At 41.1% G+C, this 19,152-nt stretch overlaps 1 protein-coding gene across 1 annotated transcript; it reads right to left on the bottom strand.

Annotated features, from left to right (window-relative positions):
• Positions 1 to 266: 266 nt before the first annotated feature.
• LOC147203324 (protein lifeguard 1) lies at positions 267 to 13,081 on the bottom strand. Its single transcript, XM_086114398.1, has 11 exons — positions 13,011 to 13,081; positions 11,854 to 11,974; positions 10,565 to 10,733; positions 6,391 to 6,469; positions 5,103 to 5,156; positions 4,718 to 4,808; positions 4,561 to 4,598; positions 3,871 to 3,958; positions 2,118 to 2,207; positions 1,742 to 1,789; positions 267 to 934 (listed from the first exon to the last, which is right to left on the bottom strand). Exons 2-11 carry the CDS (start codon positions 11,953 to 11,955, stop codon positions 782 to 784), a joined length of 912 nt encoding a protein of 303 aa, XP_085970524.1. The 5' UTR covers positions 11,956 to 11,974; positions 13,011 to 13,081; the 3' UTR covers positions 267 to 781.
• Between the last annotated feature and the right edge of the window lie 6,071 nt (positions 13,082 to 19,152).

The raw sequence follows: 19,152 nt of genomic DNA, 5'->3' as shown, positions 1-19,152 counted from the left end.
TTGTGAGCTGTGAATATGTGAGCATATGTGTGCTTCTGTCATGTTTTGTTTCCTGTCTTAGTTTTGCAAATGCACCATTGATCTAACTTGCAAATGGCAAAACTACAGCAAACATAAACTAGTTAGAAGTTAAAACAGTTTGGTGCTTTACAATAAGTTCCAAAGGTAATATCATCATTGTGGATTGCCACAGAGCTCCCTGCAGATAAAGAGTGACCTTGAGGACCTGGGACCTTCTTTGATATGAACTTTGATGCAAGACAGGCTAAACTAAGATAACCTTTATTAGTCTCACAATAAGGAAATAAGCATAATTTCAGGATCGATAGTGGACACAGGAAAAAAAAATAGCACAAAAGGCACAGAATATGTGCCCTTCGTATATGCCACAGGTGTCAAAGTCAAGGCCCGAGGGCCAGATCTGGCCAGCAACATCATTTTATGTGGCCCGCGAAAGCAAATCAAGCATGTCAAGTTCCATGATGCTTGCTAAAGTCTGAACCAAAATTTCAAATTGTCATATGTAATCCACAATAACAGTCATTATTCTTGATTTCTGATTTTAAGTTATTCATCAATTTGTTTTGCACTGTGTATGTAATATGTGGAGGGGTTTAAACATTTATACGGTTTCCCAAAATTCATAACGGCCCTCCAAGGGAAACCATAACTACAATGTGGCCCGCAGCAAAAAAGAGTTTGACACCCCTGGTATATGCTTGAGCATAAACATTGAGTATTAGTTTAGTTTATGCAAAGGCAACGTCAGGAAAGCTAGCTATCAGCGGCAGAGATTGATAAATTTTAGCAAGAAAAGGAACAAGACAACAATGTCCAGGTAGAGGCTGAGAGCAGCAAACACATACTCCTCAGGAGAGACCTCATATTTTCTGTGTTTCCCACCCACGATGAGCTGGGTATCAAACACCAGGTACTGCAGAGATAGAGAGAGAGAGAATGTGCTTCAACAGCAGCAGTGATGACAGCTCGTTTGTGTGATTAAAGAGATATTGTGCCGGCAAGGGGAAACAGTTGGAAAGAAACAAACAGAGCAGTAGTTCGAGCGGAGGTCTAATAGTCATAGTTGATGTTGCACAGGGCCGGCCTGGTGGTCCATTGGTTAGGGTGTCGACCTCACAGTGCAGAGGTACCAGGTTCAATTCCAGCTTCGGCCTCCCCTGTGTGGAGTTTGAATGTTCTCCCCATTCTCCCCACATTCCAAAAACATGCATGGCAGGCTGACTGAACACTCAAAAAATTGTCCCCATGTGTGAGTGTGAGCGTGAGCGTGGTTGGTTGTTCGTCTCTGTGTGCCCTGCGATTGGCTGGCAACCGGTTCAGGGTGTCTCCCACCTACTGCCCCGAAGACGGCTGGGATAGGCTCCAGCACGCCACCTCCCGCAACCCTTGTGAGGATAAAGCGCATCGGAAAAATGGATGTTGCACAGCTGAAAGTAAGCCTGTTCGGTTCTGTCAGCAGTGCAATTGCAAAGAGATGGCAGCAAAATTAAACCCCCCATTGTTAAGAGGTGTATGACTGAAATAAAAGGACACAAGGAAATCAGAGTCCATCTGTTTGCTACTCAAACTGGAAATGGAGGTATGCAACTTGGCCCTTGGATCAAATTTTGCATCTCATTCACACTGGTGACATCAATCTCTATTTGATGGTTATTTAGTTCACTTGGAAAGGTCAATGTTGGGGAGCTTATTTCATTCCTGACAGGTGCAGAGTACTCACCAAGGAAAACAGCAAGGTGCCCAGGCAGGCATAGGCAATGTAAGCAAACTGTTCAAAGACAAAATTGTCAGAGGAATTCTTAACTGCAAGAATACAAATATTGCAAAAAAATGTTCTACAGCTGTGTCTCAGTACAAGTCCTTCTATCTGGAGTTTTGGCTCCAGATCATTTGCCTGATGAAAAATGGCTATCAATGCCAATTGTAATTATAAATAGCTGGCCTGATGCAAAGGAATGTGCTGTTGCTGTTGAGTAAACTGCTATGTATCCTATAGGATGTTTTGTGAGAGATCAATGCAGCTTTTGTTGTTTTGTCTGTTTATTCCAGAAGTGTCTCACTGCTATCATGGATGCAAACATGCCTGCATCATTTACCTGCGATCGAAAGATTGCACAAAGCAGTCCAAAGGAAAAGAGAGTCCAGCCAAACACCCACAGGCTTCCACTTGCCATGGTGAAGTCATACTAGTGACACAGAGAGAAAGACAGACAGACCGACAGACAGAGAGAGAGAGGCGGGGGAAGAGAGAGAGCGAGAGAGAGAGAGAGAGAGAGAGAGAGAGAGAGGGAGAAAGTCACCAGCCTTGAAAAATACACAGCACTGTTGGCAGAACATCTTTCATTTATGCTCATTACCACAATAAAGGCCACTCAAGGTCATCGAACATTACAGCCAGGCTGCAAGGCATCCCGGATTACTGAGTGATGAGGACACATTGCAGTTCAACACGTGAAACTACTCACAATTATGGGTATAATGATCCTGGATAATTAATCAACCAGATGCAACACTGACACAGAGGAAGGGAGGCAGCAATTTAGCCTGCCTGCCCTATTCAGAGAGACAGAAAAAGATGGCAGCTACCACAGGAGAATCACTATCCATGATTACCCGACCTGCAAGTGCAAGATGAATATAAAGTGTAAAACAAAACTCACAAAAAAGTAACAAGATCTATCATAGTTAATCTGTTACATGCCTATTAAACTTGATTTGGTGCCTATTAATCTGTGGAATAGTGAGGATTCAAGCATTACTTAGAACACTGCTGACATTATCCATGTCTAACATGCCTACTTTTAATTTATTGGCAGGTCACGCTGCATCCTACAGATATTATGTCACTACTTGCACACATAATACAGTACTGCAGGGGTGCCGGTTACATCGGTCGTGATCGACCGGTAGCTCTCGGACTGGTCCCAAGTCGATCACGAGGGGTTGCGAGGAGGAAAGAAATCAAACAAACATTTGTGTGTCTCAGTGTGTGTTAGTATTATATATTTTTTTTGTGTTAATGCACACTGCACCCTAATCATCCTATCCGTCTCACTTTCACAAAAAGTATTACAAAAAAAAAAAAAACAGGTCATCTTTAACGTACGGTGGCACGTGACCTGCGTCACCGGAAGTTCTTAGTGTTCAGCAGTCTGCAATTGCTGCTTGTGAACAGAGCTGTTGCGCTGTATCTTTTATCGTTATAATTATTCTCATTCAGAGTGTGTTTCATATACAATTCACAGATGGCACGGACAAAGAATGGGAATCTGGAGGGCCGAGAAAAGCATTTTAAAACGGAACGCGTGAGCTACAATAGTTAACAGGCTGTTGCTCATCATGCATGCGTGTGTATGTGCGTGCATGTGCAGGGTAACGGGTCGATCGCGGTCCCTGCGGTACTGCACATCATGTCACACTTACATTTTACAATCCAGATCAGGATTTTCCACCTTAAACTCTAAGGCGGCTAACTGGGCTGAACTTTACCACGTAGTTGAAAAGTAACCTTCGTAACATGAACCCACCAATAAATAAATACATAAATAAATAAGGGGTGGGGTTGCAGCAGGTATTGTAGATTAGTCTTTTTCAGGGTCACTGGGGGATTGCGTTGTGCCAGGAACAAGGATGACACCTGATTGACGAATGCACTGATTTTAACAGTAATAATTCTATTGCCAGGGGAGAGAGCTCATTGAGGTTTGAAGCTTTGCTGATGCTCAGTTGCTCAGTTTATCACCTTTAACTGCCATATCTTATCCCACTTATCCCGGAGCCAAGTCACTGCGGTTTTATGATGACAGACCTGCTGCTGCCAAGTGAAAATGAGTGTGTGATGCACCTCACCTTTGACTGCATTGCAAATACACTCAGCGAGAAGGACACAAACGCTGTCGCACCCACGGCCCACAGAACAGGTTCAGCTGAGAAGAACCTGCAGATAGCCAAATGAAACAAAAGGTGACTATAGTTTGAGGGACACCCCCATAGTTTCAGAACTGAGAAGCATTGACAGAAGGCCTCAGTCCTGCATGCTTGTCGCATAAAAATGTGATATTATTTCCTTTGTGTCTCGGCTAGAGATGGCGCCCACAAGACATGCAACATGATGTAATGCTCAGCCTCATTTTATATTAGTTTCCCTTACGACAGACTTCCATGAATATGATGATTGCAATGCATTATTCACAGTAAGCCTTCAACTGAAACTGTGCATCAAATCACTCATACATCACATTCTGTCTTTGAACCATGTGTTTCTTTATTCTGAAAGTACTTTCCCTGGCATTTTTACATGCTTTGTGTATTAAGCAAGTAGGGAGGAAAGAAGATGAATGGAGGGTAGGACAGGCGGCCGGGTATGTTTTTGTTTTGTTTTTAAATCTCAGGTTTTTGAACTGTATTTCTTTATATAGGTAAGCCTTAGGTCGATATCCCGGTTTGGTAGGTGTAAAGTAGATAGATCACATTTGCGCAGTACCGAGAAGATTTGCAGAAAGACCAGCACGAGGCTGGAGAACAAATGCAGGTACTCACACTGTGACTGATCCCAGCATCAAGCCCTCTGCAATAGTCTGTCACAAATGTGGAGGGAGAGAAAGAGAAAAACATGTAAATAAGAGGAAAAAACAGCCAGTAAACGAAAGCAGGTGAGGTGAGGCTTTGATTTAATGGCTGCCTGTGTGCCACTCACAAACAAACCCAGGGTGATGAAATTGAGGGGGACCCGACGGCGAATGTTGTCACAGCAGGACAAGACCACAATGAGTACGGTCACCGTCGCCCTATTTCAAACGCAATATTGGGGCTACAGTATTGTAAACAGCAAATGAAGCGAGTACAAAGAGCCAAAAAATACAAACGAAATAGCACTAACGTTAAGCATGACTTTACACAAGGTGTGATTTATTCACAGTGGAGCCAGCATTTTCATCTACTGAACTCAGTGCCCTGACAACTCTGATTTACTTGTGTGGTTTTTATGAGCAACATTTTCATTTATTTGACGTACCAACAAGAGAAATGTCGGTATCTAACATGTTCAAACAATCTGAATAAATGTTTTTTTGATGGCTTACATCATGGCATAGGAGAACCAGTTGTTGGTCCACGTCCATTCCTTTAGAGAATCCCTGTTATTTGGAGAAGAAAAATGGGAGATGAATGCTGCGTTTAATAGAGTTGCTATTTCTTTGACAGAGACGCTAGAATCATCGCATTAAATATTAACAGAGGACAGAGCATCATGCACATGGGAGCTGAATGCAATTTATGAAAAGAAATTACTATTGCAGCATTGCACTGTATCCATTATGCAACACATAAAGCTCAATAACAACTGCAAGCAAACATATAGGGAGACTTTCTATTTTGCACTCTACCAACTTGCCTCATCTGTTTACTTCAAAAAGCTTCTTAACCAATATCCCTGTGGAAGGTTGTGACATGGGTCAAGAAAAAATAAATAAATTATGATGCACAAGTAAAAGGTGCAGATCCAAGATTATTTAGTAATTAATCAAAGCAATACAATATCCCCCCCCCAAATTTGCAACCGTCAACTTGTTTCCCACTCTGGTTCTATTTCGTACCATATTACATGAAACGTGAGGAGACGGACAAGGAAATGATGTGGACTTACTTAAAAGTGAAAAACTATTTTACTTTTTGGTAGGCTTAATGATATCCCAGCAGACAAGTTTAGGGTGAATTAAATAGTCAGATAAAAATATAAAAAGGTAATAATGGTAAGACCGTAATTTTAACTGGGATTGTTATTGAACCTAATTGCACTGCTGAAAAACCTATATTACAATAAAATTGGGGTTAACTTAGATTTCTATTTCTTTTTAAATTAAATACTGCACAATATGTGTTACTGTATTCTGATTTGGAGGGCTCCCTCTAGGGAAACACCCGGCGCATATATCACTCGCTAAAATATCAATAATCAATAAAAAACATGAAAAATTATCAACATGAAAGAGCTCTAAAGAATTTATTCTAAACAAATAAATACATGACAGATTAAAATGTAAGAGCAATGTAAAAAGACATCCTAATGAAAGACTGAAAGTACAAAAATAAGTAAAAGTAAATAAATAAATATTAGTTAAAAACTTTTTAAAAAGTTAAGAAAGAAGATAAATATTCGTTCAAAGCCAGATCAAAAAGGCGGATCTTGAGCCTAGTTTTAAAAACATGAACATTCCCTGGAGGTTCTCTGACACGCTGTTCATACACAGAGGCCGTAAAACTGAGAAGATGCCTTCCTGCATGTGCATGACCTGACTTTTGTAATGACTAAAAGGCCGGAACCAGAGGACCTCAAAGCTTGCGAGGTTTCATCAGGCAACGGTACCTCACCAGTACAGAAAAGCACAGATGATCCCAACAGTCACCAGCAGCTGAATCATCAAGGTCAGGTAGACTTTCCTTATGAAAGCTGGTGAGAAAGAGAGTGCGAGGATACTGTAAGCAGAAACTTTAATGAAATGTGCAAATCAGTGTGAGTAAGAAGGTTGGCATGTGTTTATAGAATGAATGTATAAGTGCTACATAACTTTGTTCTGCATCTGACCAACCAGTGTTATATTTCAAAAGATTTGTATGTGTGGGAGGTGAAGAGCTGAGATAGATTACAGCAATGATCGGTGAAGCATTTCTACTTTTAACTTAATTTAGGAGGACTTTATGCTCTGCATGTGCTTGCGTGGGTATTGTTTGGGTATTCTGGCTTCCTCTCACTTTCCAAAAACATGCATGTTTGGTGACAAGTTGTGATCAGGTTGCAGTCTTAGAGCAATCGCCTCTAAGACTCCATTCAGCTTCCCCGAAAACGTCAAAAGATAAGTGATCAAATATATGTGTGTACATGTCATTGATTAATATGCGCTGCAACGCGCTCAACTTTTGTTCCGAATCAGCTTTTTATTACTAGTTACGACGCGACTCTCTTCTCATTCATTCCTGTAGCTTCACTGTGCTTTAAACTGTGTGGGGGCTGAGCGTCAACAGCGCGGATGCTGGGGGTCCAGAAAGTTCATGGTAGGTTGACCCAATGCATTGAAAGGAGACGAGTCGTTGGATAAATGCTGGTTTTTGTCCCGCCCATGGACGCTCAGCATCTCTGGGAGTCTATGGGCAGTGGGCGTGTATCGGCCGGCCAGGACGCTGAGCTTTTCTGCATGATGATTGGATGACCTGTCTGAGGCTGTATCTCTTTTTGATTGACAGCAAAATGAGCCAATCACCGATCTTTTGGTGTAGGCTTCCGTGGTAGCATTTTTCAATTCTCATTCTGTTCCGAGTTGAACTGGAGACTTCTTATCATTTAAGCGACACTCTCTTTGTTGAAAACGACTAGCGACAGATTAATATTTTATTTCTGGTGGGTTTTACTGTAGTTGCGTGTGTTCGCAGACTGATTTATATCACCACAGTTAAGACCCTGGAAAAGACGCTTTGTTGATATGACAGGGTCACAGATCATTTTCTTGAAAAGGAACAGAGAGTAGAATTCACATTTTATGATGTAGGCCGAAATTGAGCTTCCCCTCCTTGACAGACCAGCATCCGCCACTGATATATATATATATATATATATATATATATATATATACACAGTATATATATGGCTCTCACTGAAATATATTTCCAAATAGTTTGCTTTTATAGCTCTCTTAGTAAAAAAGGTTCCCAACCCCTGCTCTAACCCCTGGTGATATTTACTTTACTTATTTAGTTTTATAGGTCTTGTCCTTTATTTCAGCATCTTTAGTTCTCAATTTTGTAAATGTTTTATATGAAATGTTTTTCTCTTTCATGTGTTCTCTAATCTTTTGTCATCCGTGGCTTACCTGCCGGTAAGCCCTTGTACTTCCTGCTGACATTAGATAATGGAATACGCTTATCATTCAAGGAGATCATAGTAGACTGGACTGCATCTTATGCAATATTTGGGTCTTTGTTTGGAATGACCTTGGACCAGTTATGATTTTCTCGCTGGAAGGAACGTTGTGGTCTTATTTTTGAAATGTGAGTTGTTGAGTTTATTTTTAATCAAAATAATTATGAAAAACTGCAAAGTATTTCATGGTCAATATTATTTATAATATATAATTGTCTATTAACGTGGCTGTGTCAACTGTTTTTCTACTAGGTTACTGGGAAAAGACTGTTGCTGTACATTACAGTATATTTATAAAGTTTTTTTTTTATATGTCCATTTGGATTTTTAACAGGTCAATGTTAAAATCACATTTTTTAATCATTTGGGTAGCTAAGCATATCAGTTTTATTTGTTTTTTATAGAATGTGTCGAGACATGATCCTGATGTTCTATAAACGCAATTTATAAACGCAAGCATGTGATGCTTTTTTAACATGTAATTCAATAGTTAAACATTCCATCACGTTCTCCATTGAGTATGTTGAGCTGTCGATTTTACTACATCTAAGAGACATCTAAGAGATGCATATTGCGCATCCCACCCTTTCTATTTTCCATCTATTTTCCATTTCTATTTTCTATTTATTTGTCACGTTGACCGTGGACCCCAAAAAGCAGGGAGGAGCAGGGTGGGTGACCAAAATGTATTTAAGAAAAATGCAAACAGGAATACACTGGAGAAAGTAACTCAAAAACTCACTCAAATAAAGTCCAACAAATCACAGGAAACCAAGTAGCAAACAAAACCTAAGACTGAAAACAAAACATGTCACATGCGCATAGCAACAACAACAGCGACAGTGACAGTGACAGTGACAGCAACAAACAAACAAACACAAACAATGACCCAACAATGAGTGGTCGGGCGGGAGTCCTTTTATCCAACTAATTACATAACGACCAACAGGTGTGTAGCTGCAGGGGGAGCCCTACAGTGCCACCTGTTGGTCACAAACAGAAGCATGACAGTTTTTTTTTTGTTGTTATTAGAAATTCTGTGATTATTTTGGAAAAAAATGATTGCCTGGGTCCAACTTAGTCTCGGGATCGAATGTCTCGTGGTCAGCATATTCAAAGGTTTGGAAATCCATTTTTTTAGGATATGGATTTACTATTGCAGTTGAGTGTAAGAGTTTTGTTGGTCAGGTGGTTGATTTACAGTTCTCAGCATGCCGCATGACGGTGTTGAACTTGAACCTGTTGTGTACATTAAGTACTGGTGTGAGGGTAAAATATTAGTTTGTCATGCCGCAAGTAGGCATTGTCCTCTCTGTCACGTGCAGCTTTTAATGTTGGGGGTAATTATTCTTCTTATTTGATGCATGGCACCTGCTAAATCCTCATTTTTAGAGATGTTGGAGCCTTTTTAATATTTTGATCTCCGCACGATCCTTATTCTGTCTTTGTATTTTTCAAGTTTCACCACAACTGGCCTAGGTCTAATTCTGCCGAATCTCGCAGTGCGGTGAGCTCCCTCATCTCGATCTTCCCTTGTAACTGCAACGTAAAGACTGCTTAATTGAAGACTCCAAATTGTCCATCGCTGTGAATGTTATGTGAATGGTTGTTTGTTAATTGGAGGGGAAGCTCAATTTCGGACTACATCATAAAATGTGTCCGTTTATTTATACGTGAATTCTACTCTCCGTTCCTTTTCAGAAAAATGAGAAGGTTGCCTTCACCATAAGATCGGTGATTGGCTCATTTCGCTGTCAATCAAAAAGAGATTCAGCTCAGACAGATCATCCATTCATCATGCAGAGAAGATCGGTGATTCCTGGCCAGCCTCTAAACGCCCACTGTCCATAGACTCCCAGAGACGTTGAGCGTCCGATGGGTGGGACAAAACCAGCATTTATCCAATGACTCGTCTCGTTTCAATGCATTGGGACAACCTACACTGAACTCTCTAGACGCCCAGCGTCCGCGCGGTCGACGCTCAGCATCCACACAATTTAAAGCACAGTGAAGCTGCGGGAATGAATGAGAAGAGAGTCGCGTCGTAACCAGTAATAAGAAGCTGATTCAGGACAAAAGTTGAGCGCATTGTAGCGCATACTTAGTCAATGACATGTCCACACAATTGTATGTACACACATTTATTTGATCACTTTTTTTGACATTTTAGGGGAAGCTCAGCTTCCATTGCAGTCTTAGAGCAATCGCCTCTGGTCACAATACTGTCTTAATCTTAGCCTCAGCCACCAGGGCTGTGATTCACAAGACACCAAAGTCTGACAAATTACACATTCACAGATTTTTCACTATATGACACACACAGCGTATTATAAAGCTCAACTTTTGATCTGAAAGGTCGATTGCACAGTGACCGTTCATGATATATTCAAATGCAGCTTTGACCATGTGTGATGACATGTTTAAATTGAAATAAAATGTTTTAATGGCTGCAAAATAGACTCCAGCTCACCTAATAAGGATAAGCGGAGTAGAAAATGGATAGATGGATGGTGTTCCAAAGCCAATGAGATCATAAATATCAGCATTGTCCTGATTTCAGCTCTTGAAGGTACAGTTGGTCCAGTCAAACTAAAACAACGGTGCTTCTTTTTACATGCTACTCATGCTTACCTCTTCGTATAGTAGAATCTGCAAAAACACTCTCCTGAAAGCCGGTAGAGTAGACTGGTGGCGCTTGGTCAAACTGCTGCTCATCCCCAGCAGCTGCTTGTCTTTCTGAGTAGACTGTGTTTTCATAGCTGCAGGGTGGAGTCACCACCGCAATACCTCCATTCCCCACCTAGTACACAGAAACATTTCAGCGCATGCAAAGAAAGAGTCAATGTTTGGAGTAACCAAGGTCAGCTAGCTCATTGATGAGTAAAATCAGTTTCGTTTAAAATAATTTCTTTTGTGTGCTACCAGTTAGTTTCAACTGATTGTATTTGAATTTCAAAAGATATTGTCCTATTTCACAGAGAAATTCAGTTGATTATAAAATGTACCCGACCTAAGATTTGTGCCAGTCATCAATTATTAACCAAAACCATATGGTCCTGTCATACGTTCTCCTTCCAGACCAAAAGTTGCGCTCCTTTAGCACAACGGTTTCAATATATTGTGATGTTTTTGTTGAAGATCATGGATGGATGGAAGGCAATGAATGACAGATATTTTCAGTTCACTGTATGTTTATGGGAGGCACGGAGGGTGACTAGTTAGCACTTCTCACAGTCCAGTGTTCCTGGGTTCGAGCCTGTCTGAAGTTTGCATGTTCTCACCTTGCCTGTGTGGGGTTTCTTCGCCCCCCCCCCCCCCCACACACACACGGTAGGTTTATTAAACACTCTAAATTGTCCCCAGATGTGATTGCAAGTGCGAATGGCTGTGTGTGCCCTGCGATTGGCTGGCAACCGGTTCAGGGTGTCCCCTGCCTACTGCCCAAAGACAGCTGGGATAGGCTCCAGCACACCATCAGTGCTCTCGCAGTTATATGCCATTGTGTAACATTTTGGGATTTGTTGCGATTCCCATTTTAAATGATCAAACACAGGATAGCCAATTCTCTGTTCAAAACGCTGTCACCTGGTTGTCAACATTTTGTCGTTATCAAAATAACTTGCCCTCTTTTCCGCCCATTTGTCATGTCATGTAATTTCAACATGACTTAGTCTGTATAGGGTTGGAGTTGCAGGAGGGTATCCCAGCTAATTTTGGCAGATAGGCAGATCGCACCCTGAACTGGTCGCCAGCCAGTCAGAGGGCACACATTGAATCCCAAGTCAGGCGAGTGTCCCATTACACCATCAGCGACATTCCGGTAATGAAACGATTAATCTTTACAATGGGAGGCCATACATAAAAGAAAGATAGAAATTTGTCTTAAATGTGCAACAAAATAAATACAAAAATTACCCCACCTGATACGTCTGTCCTGTGTATGATTTCTTCTCACAGTCAGGATTGTAGGGTGGAGGTGAAGGTCCATCGTAATCATTTCTGCGACTATTGACATCATCCATTTTTCTCAAAGCCGAGTGACTTTTGGGCAACAGAAGCACACGAGAACATCGGTCGTGGTAGTGAACATGTGACATAAACTCATAATTTGGAATAGTGTCAGTGCTTTCATTGGTGATTTTCCTTTGGCGATTGGGCCAATGTCAGAGAAAAATTAAAGATTTATTTCAAAACAAGACATTATGCAAACGCAACGAGCCATATAAGTATTCACCTTCCTGATTATGGCTCTCAGGATGCGTTTTAAAATGCCCAATATGTACAGAATATTTGCTAATCACATCGGTGGGTCATTGATCTCAGGTGGAGTACAGAGACACAATAACCAGGATTTCCTTTTTGCATCCAGTCAGGGGGGTGGGGGGGGGTAGTCATAATAAAATATTTGACACAAAAGAGAGTAATTAATGACAAACATGGGTTTATTTGGTCATTTAGACAAATTAAACCAATTTTAAACTCCATAGGTACATTATAATACTGAACATTGAGATCCACTATCAAAGCTGCATTAAACTGGTCTTGGAAGTAAAAATTCAAGAATATGTTTAAGTGTTTCTACTTGGTAGTACTGCACTGCATTACACAGAGAGGTATATTCATTCATTGTTGGGGAAAACAGAAACACATTCACGTTTCTGTCATGAAACTGCAGCTCTCCACCACTGCAGTACATAACCAGAATCCGAAACATGTGACCAAAACTGAACATTTTTGGTATCACTGGAAGGCGTACCAAGTGAATTGTCAAGACTCAAAAAAAGTGGAGTGCTGCATAGCATTTATGATAATGTCACCATCATAACAAATCAAACTACATTAAAGAAAATTTACCTGAAGTGATCTATTGTGAACATCTTAAAATGGGAAGTACATGTATCCGAGTTCCCGAAAGGTCACTTGCATACATTGGACACAATAAAATGTTACAATTGCTCAAAGTATCTGTTCTGATTTTCAAGCCCCCGTGCCACACACACACACACCTCCCCTGAAAAAACTGTTGACTTTGTTTTTTTCACTCAAATAATCGAAAGGCAGTCGAAACGAGTCTCACCTCGGTTTGTGTAAGCCGCAATTTTAGTCTCCTCTGCTCTTCCTGTGTTGTCAGCAAGCCTGAGGGCAAAGTCTACCTGCGCATTTCCATAGAGCGAGGACAGTGTTTTCGCTGCAGGCGGAAAGGATGTAGACCTCATTAGGCTCAATGGAATATTCAAACCGAGGTCTTAAAATGCCATTAAACTAACTTGTTTGGCATTTTCTCAGTGCACAGCGCCTATTTCTTCCGTAATCCTTACCTGCAGGCTGTCAAAATAACATGCGTAACCTACTCCGCTTCTAAAAAGTCTTTCTGAAATCTTGATTTCCTGCCATGCTCAATCAATTGTTGATGATAGCAGAAGAGGAAAATGCAGTATGAATCTCAGTAAATCAGTTTATTTGTATTATGTATTTATTTACTTATTTATTGGTGCTTATGGGAGGGGGGGGGGGATTTTTGTAGCCATCCAGGGACAGTCCATTCCTAATCGTATGTAACGGGATGACAGTACATCACCTTCTCTACAGAGAGGTAGAGCCAGCAAAGGCACAATACTGCTGAAAATACATGAAGCAATGTAGGTCAACCCAGTCTTAATGCTTCTCCTTGGGGAATTTTAACTGAAGGGGATGCAGTGAAAACCACAAGAGAATTGAGAAAAGTTGAGTTCACGCAAATACATGTATCCACACGTTAAATATACACTACGTAATATCAAACATACTAATTCATGACAAGCATCCAAATCTAACAAAGGCTTTTCTGCAGAGGACAAAAGCGAGAGTAGTGTTTCATGTTATGCTAGTGTTAAAAATCAAAACCCGAATGCATTGAATTGGTTGCTATTGTCATGATTTCTCTTTTTGTTTAGATTACATTTGGTTTTGTTTCCCCAAATGCTTTTTGTCTTCCTCAGTTGGTTTTGTTTCCACTTGTAGTCATCCTTGTAGGATGCCTTGTGTTAACCAATCAGCTCACTCAACCCTTTGTGTCTTGTGCAGGTGTTCCTTGTTGTCTTGTCTGTTTGCTTGCATTTACTTCCCAGTCTTGGCCGGATTTTTTTTTCTTTTTGTGCGTGTTGCTGTCATGTCATTTTGTGCTTCCGTCATGGCTTTTTGGTTGTTTGTTACTTTGGTTTATTGCCATTTTCAGTTTTGAGTTTAGTTTTTCCACTGCACCCCTGCAAGTGTGTGCGTGTGTGTGTGTGTGTGTGTGTGTTTATTAATTTATTTTTTTAGTACGGCTATTAAAGCCGATTCATTTAAAACCATTTTAAAGTCAGACTAAGACATGTGACACGCTGCACAATTTAAGCCAAGGGCAACCAAAACAGCTTGCCTACACCTATTTTATAATCCTCCAAAACAAATATACACAATCAGTCCTTCTCAGTCTTAATTGACTCTGGGCGCATATTTTACAGCTGAAAAATCTTGCCACCAAAATATAAGAAAGTTTTGGCCTATTCATACTGATAATGATGACCTCCTTTCTATTCATTTACATTGTTTTTTTTCTTTTTCTCTTTAACTCTGTTCAGTTGAACATAAAATGTACCATTCTGTTGTATAAATCCCTGTGGTTTACTGTCACTGGACCTTCTGTCATTGAGTGGAAGATGATTTAATTGTTCCGTGTGTCATATGTAGCTGGCATTGATTGAATAAAGATACGTATTTGGAGTAAATAATACATTTCAAACCAATTAGATGACATTGGGTATTTTCACGCAATATGATCTCACATTCGCATGTGCTGCTGAACAGTAGGAAGGAGTCTGTGCTTTCATTCTGTGGAAATTGTATCCCTTTGGACAAGAGATCCTGCCTCACGAACTCCCATGTAGTTTGTCCCAATGTTGTTTGATCGGGAGGAGGTCAGAGCTGTTGAGGGTTTTTCTTAACCAACCTCACCCAACCCCACTTTTTAGGACCTTGGTTTGTGCCCAGTTATGCTGCAATGCAAAAGCGCATTCTGCTGGAAATCTAAATTTTTTGAAAATGTTGCGGAATGAAAACCTGAGATTCAGAGAGAGACAATCGAAAAAGGCTTTGCCAACCTTATTTCAAATGATTTGGTTGGCTTTGTTGTGAAACCTCAAATCACCATCCAGGCACTCAAGTGAAGAGACATCTATTTACATAATGTTTCGACTCAGAATTTTTCTTTCACTTCATTCATCCTAGCACCATGGCGGAGACACATACAGTACGTCATGCCACCACTGGGGAGCACTATACCCCTGTGCTTTTGCGACTAATTGTACTGATTGGGTTGAAGGGTTCTCAGTTCCTTCAGAAGACATGGCATGTGGCACCAGCAATATGGAGTTAGAATTTCTAACTGCCAGGTCAAGTGTTTTCTTTTCTTTACATCCCCGTCTGACACGATGAGCCTTTTTTCACGGAATGTTGAAAGTGTGAAAGGAGTTCTTGCCTTGTTTCCACTTAAGCGTGAGCACAATGCCTTCGAGGGCAGGCAGTTAAACATATTCCCGCTCGGTTCCCTGCTGATTGGCGTGTCAATCAACCCAGGCTAGATTTGCACTGCTTGCTGAAATGTGATGAGATTGCTCTCACCTATTCATGAGATCTCAGTCGGATTTGAAGCGCTTGGCATAACATTTACAATTGAACAGGCTGCCGAAAGCAAGCCTGTGTTGACAAACCAAACAGCGTGAAGTCCAGTTTGGGCTGCCATTCACCACAGAGCTGATAGTCTTGATGCTCTTCAAATAGCAGTGACACATGAGGCCGAGCTACGTGGAGTAGGATGTGAAGAGCACAGGCCTGTGTCCAGACCATACTACAAAACTTGAGGAACCTCCACAGAGATTCAGTCAAATGCCCGTGAGGTAATTAATAATTCGACCAAAACCTGAGAAAAATCCACCTCAATTAAAGCAAAAAAAAAAAAATAATAACCAGGCCACAGGTGTCATCTATCAAGGGATCAACGCAAAAAGATGTATGATGTCAAACAAAACATCAAACAAAGTTTGAGTGTTTTTTTTTAATGTAAGATGTTAAAATGTGAGATACATTGATGCTGATTGACTGACCTTCATACACTATGCCTTAGTTATTTGTCTTTTAAAGTGAGAGTTATGGCTTTTTATAAGAGAGCTTCCGTTTTCATTTGTCTTATATCACAATATGAATAGGTGGTTACATTTTTGGCTCCATGCAGTTTTTTTTTCTATTCCTGTGCTTCCTGTTTAATTTAAAGATTCAACACCTATAGGTGACACTCCTTTACCTTTGTCATTGTTGAGCCTTCCTGAATATATCACAGGGCGTCTGATCGGTTAAACTTATGTGTGTTCATCTGTTGTTTTGGCATCTGCTTTAAAGCCTGCTCAAGATTTACAGTTTATTTTTTTCGTGGTGGAAACAAGACATTTAGTGAAAGCAAAATGTAATTGCAAATGGTCGAACACGTGTTATACAAAGCAACACAAATATGACTATTTTTATCGGCAGGACTGGGCTTCCATAGTTAACAAATGCCCTTTGCTTTAAAAATTCACTGTTGGCAAGTTTTGATTTATACATTAAAATAAAATCCACGCCAATATTTTTCTTTTGTCATCTTGTTGCCTTATGTACACTTATGTGCAGTAGTTATGTATATATGGATGGGTGTATGCATGCATATATTTGTGTGTGCGTGCGTGTGTGTGTGTGTGTGTGTGTGTGTGTGTGTGTGTGTGTGTGTGTGTGTGTGTGTGTTTGATGAAGCCCCTCCGGCACAGCACCGTCATTGCAATCAAAGGACTTTAAAAGGACTTCAAAGCTGGATGTCACAATGTCAGATTATTCATACTTGCTCACTATCCTAGTACCAAGTGTTCGACTTTCTAGGCCAGGGGTCGGCAACCCAAAATGTTGAAAAAAACCCAAAAAAGAAATATGTCTGGAGCCGCAAAAAAATAAAAGCCTTTGATAAAACTTAGAATGAAGGAAACACATGCTGTATGTATGTAGGAGACTGGACTGTCTCAGAATTGTTTATGTGATTCATTCCTTTGTTTTGTGTTCACAAACGCTCCCATAGAATTTATTTTGTGATTTCTTCACATGATTTTCTGCTTTGGTGCATTATTTTCGCTTTTCTTAGCGTCATTGAAGTGATCATTAATTTCCATTTTTCGGAGGCTGTCTTTGAATGCCTCTCGAGTCAAACGAGAGGAGAGAAGGCACAGTCTGGCAGACGTGTTTGTCAAGACTGTTAAAAGCATAAATAAAGTGTACGTTTTAAAAAAACAACACCACAGCTCTCCTTTTTTCGGAGCTGCAACATGTATCTATATCAGGGGTGGCCAACCAGTCAGAGACGAAGAGCCAATTTTTTTACTGTGTTACTGCAAAGAGCCGCATCATACCCTTCCTCGCGTGCACGTGCAGACACACACACTTTTTTGGCCAAAAATCGACTTTTGAAGAGACCAACTTTCCACGAACGACCCGATCGTGCACGTGCAAGCATACACACACGCACACACACACACAGGCGCGCGCGCACGCACGCGGGTGCCCACCACAGCACTCGCGTGTGCCCATATGCACACACACTACGATGAGCAACAGTCGGGACGGGCCGAAAATGAACGAACGCTAACGATACAAACAAACAAATCTTTTTTCCCTCCCATGCCTTGCGGTCGACTCGGGACCAGTTCGCTGGCTCCCGGTCAATTCTGATCGACGTATTTGGCACCTGGCATCTGCCTTAAAATCAGAGGTAATTCGCTGACGAGTTTAGCGCTTAGCGCCGTTGTTTGCGCATGAGCTGTGATGCAGTCATTTGATTGGTTGCCCTCTCTGTCAATCAAGTACCGGGATTGATGATAGGCTGACGTAGTACGTTTTGTGTACTTGGCGCCTTGTTTGAATGGCATCGCCACTGCCGAGGTGTTTTCGACAAAGATATCTATATGAGCTATATTAGCCTCTTTTCAAAATGACTAAGTTTGCTACAATTACACGATGAGCCTTCATGATTAAATGGTGTTTTTTTTTCGTGCAGTGCATTCTGTAGAGCAGGGGTGCCCAACCTTTTTTGACCGAAGATCTACTTTTCATTCAACCAACCTACCGCGATAGACCCGCACATACACAACACACCTACAGACGCATGACGTCTGAAGCGGAGGCATGGGACTCACTTTTGCAGCGTTTTTGACTATCGTAGCTCACGTGTACCGTTTCATCCTGGCTCTTTGTTGCCAGCGACTTCTGTTGTACTTTTTCGGTGTTGTTTTTCTGTAATACATTTCTTGTTTATCATTTATCCTACATTCGTGGGATCCGTTCTTATAGGTTCGCACCCGAATCTGACAGGCTATTGAAGTCATTGGTCTGCCCTCAATCGGCATGAAAAGGTTTGAACATTGGTTTTTATTTTAATCTAAGCAATCCATCCATCCATTTTCTAATCTGTTTATTCTCACAAGGGTCGCGGGTATGTTGAAGCCTATCCCAGCTGTCTTCTGGCAGTAGGTGGGGTCTACCCTGAACTGGTTGCCATCCCATTTCAGGGCACACATAGACTAACAACCATCCACGCCCACACTCACACCTAGGGACAATTTAGAGTGTTCCATTAACCTGCCAAGCTCGTTTTTAGAATGTGGGAGGAAACCGGAGTACCTGGAGAAAACCCACACAGGCACATGGAGATCATGCAAACTGCACACAAGAAGGCTGGAACTGGAATCGAACCCTGCACCTCTGCACTGTAAGGCTGACACGCTAACCACTCGATCACCGGGCTGCCCTTGATAAGATCTGATGATTAAAAAACATATTTCCTTCACAGAAGGTTTCGCTACCACTACAATAAAAATAAGTTGGTAGATGTCTTCAGGCCTAGACTTATCAAATATTAACAAGGCATGATCATGTGGGTTACAGCAGTCTTTGTAGTCAAGACAATTCCAAATTTTAAAGTAAATTAAAAATGGTGGCCTGTTTGTCTAACATATGGCACCAAGAGACTTTTTGAAGGTCTTGGCCTGTTAAATATACCACCAGATTGTCATTGATCTAGGTGAAACATACAACTCGAGGTGCTTTGTTAAACACTTCTTGGGGGGGCGCTGATGAGCCTTTTTTTTTTAAATTGCACAATCAACCAATAACATATTGATGCTTTT

This window comes from Hippocampus guttulatus, chromosome 6 (genome assembly GCF_054856545.1).
Source record: "Hippocampus guttulatus isolate MCC_2025c chromosome 6, RoL_Hgut_1.0, whole genome shotgun sequence".
Classification (NCBI taxonomy): domain Eukaryota; kingdom Metazoa; phylum Chordata; class Actinopteri; order Syngnathiformes; family Syngnathidae; genus Hippocampus; species Hippocampus guttulatus.
Note: the sequence above shows the minus strand (reverse complement) of the source record. Positions and strands in the feature narration are given on the sequence as shown.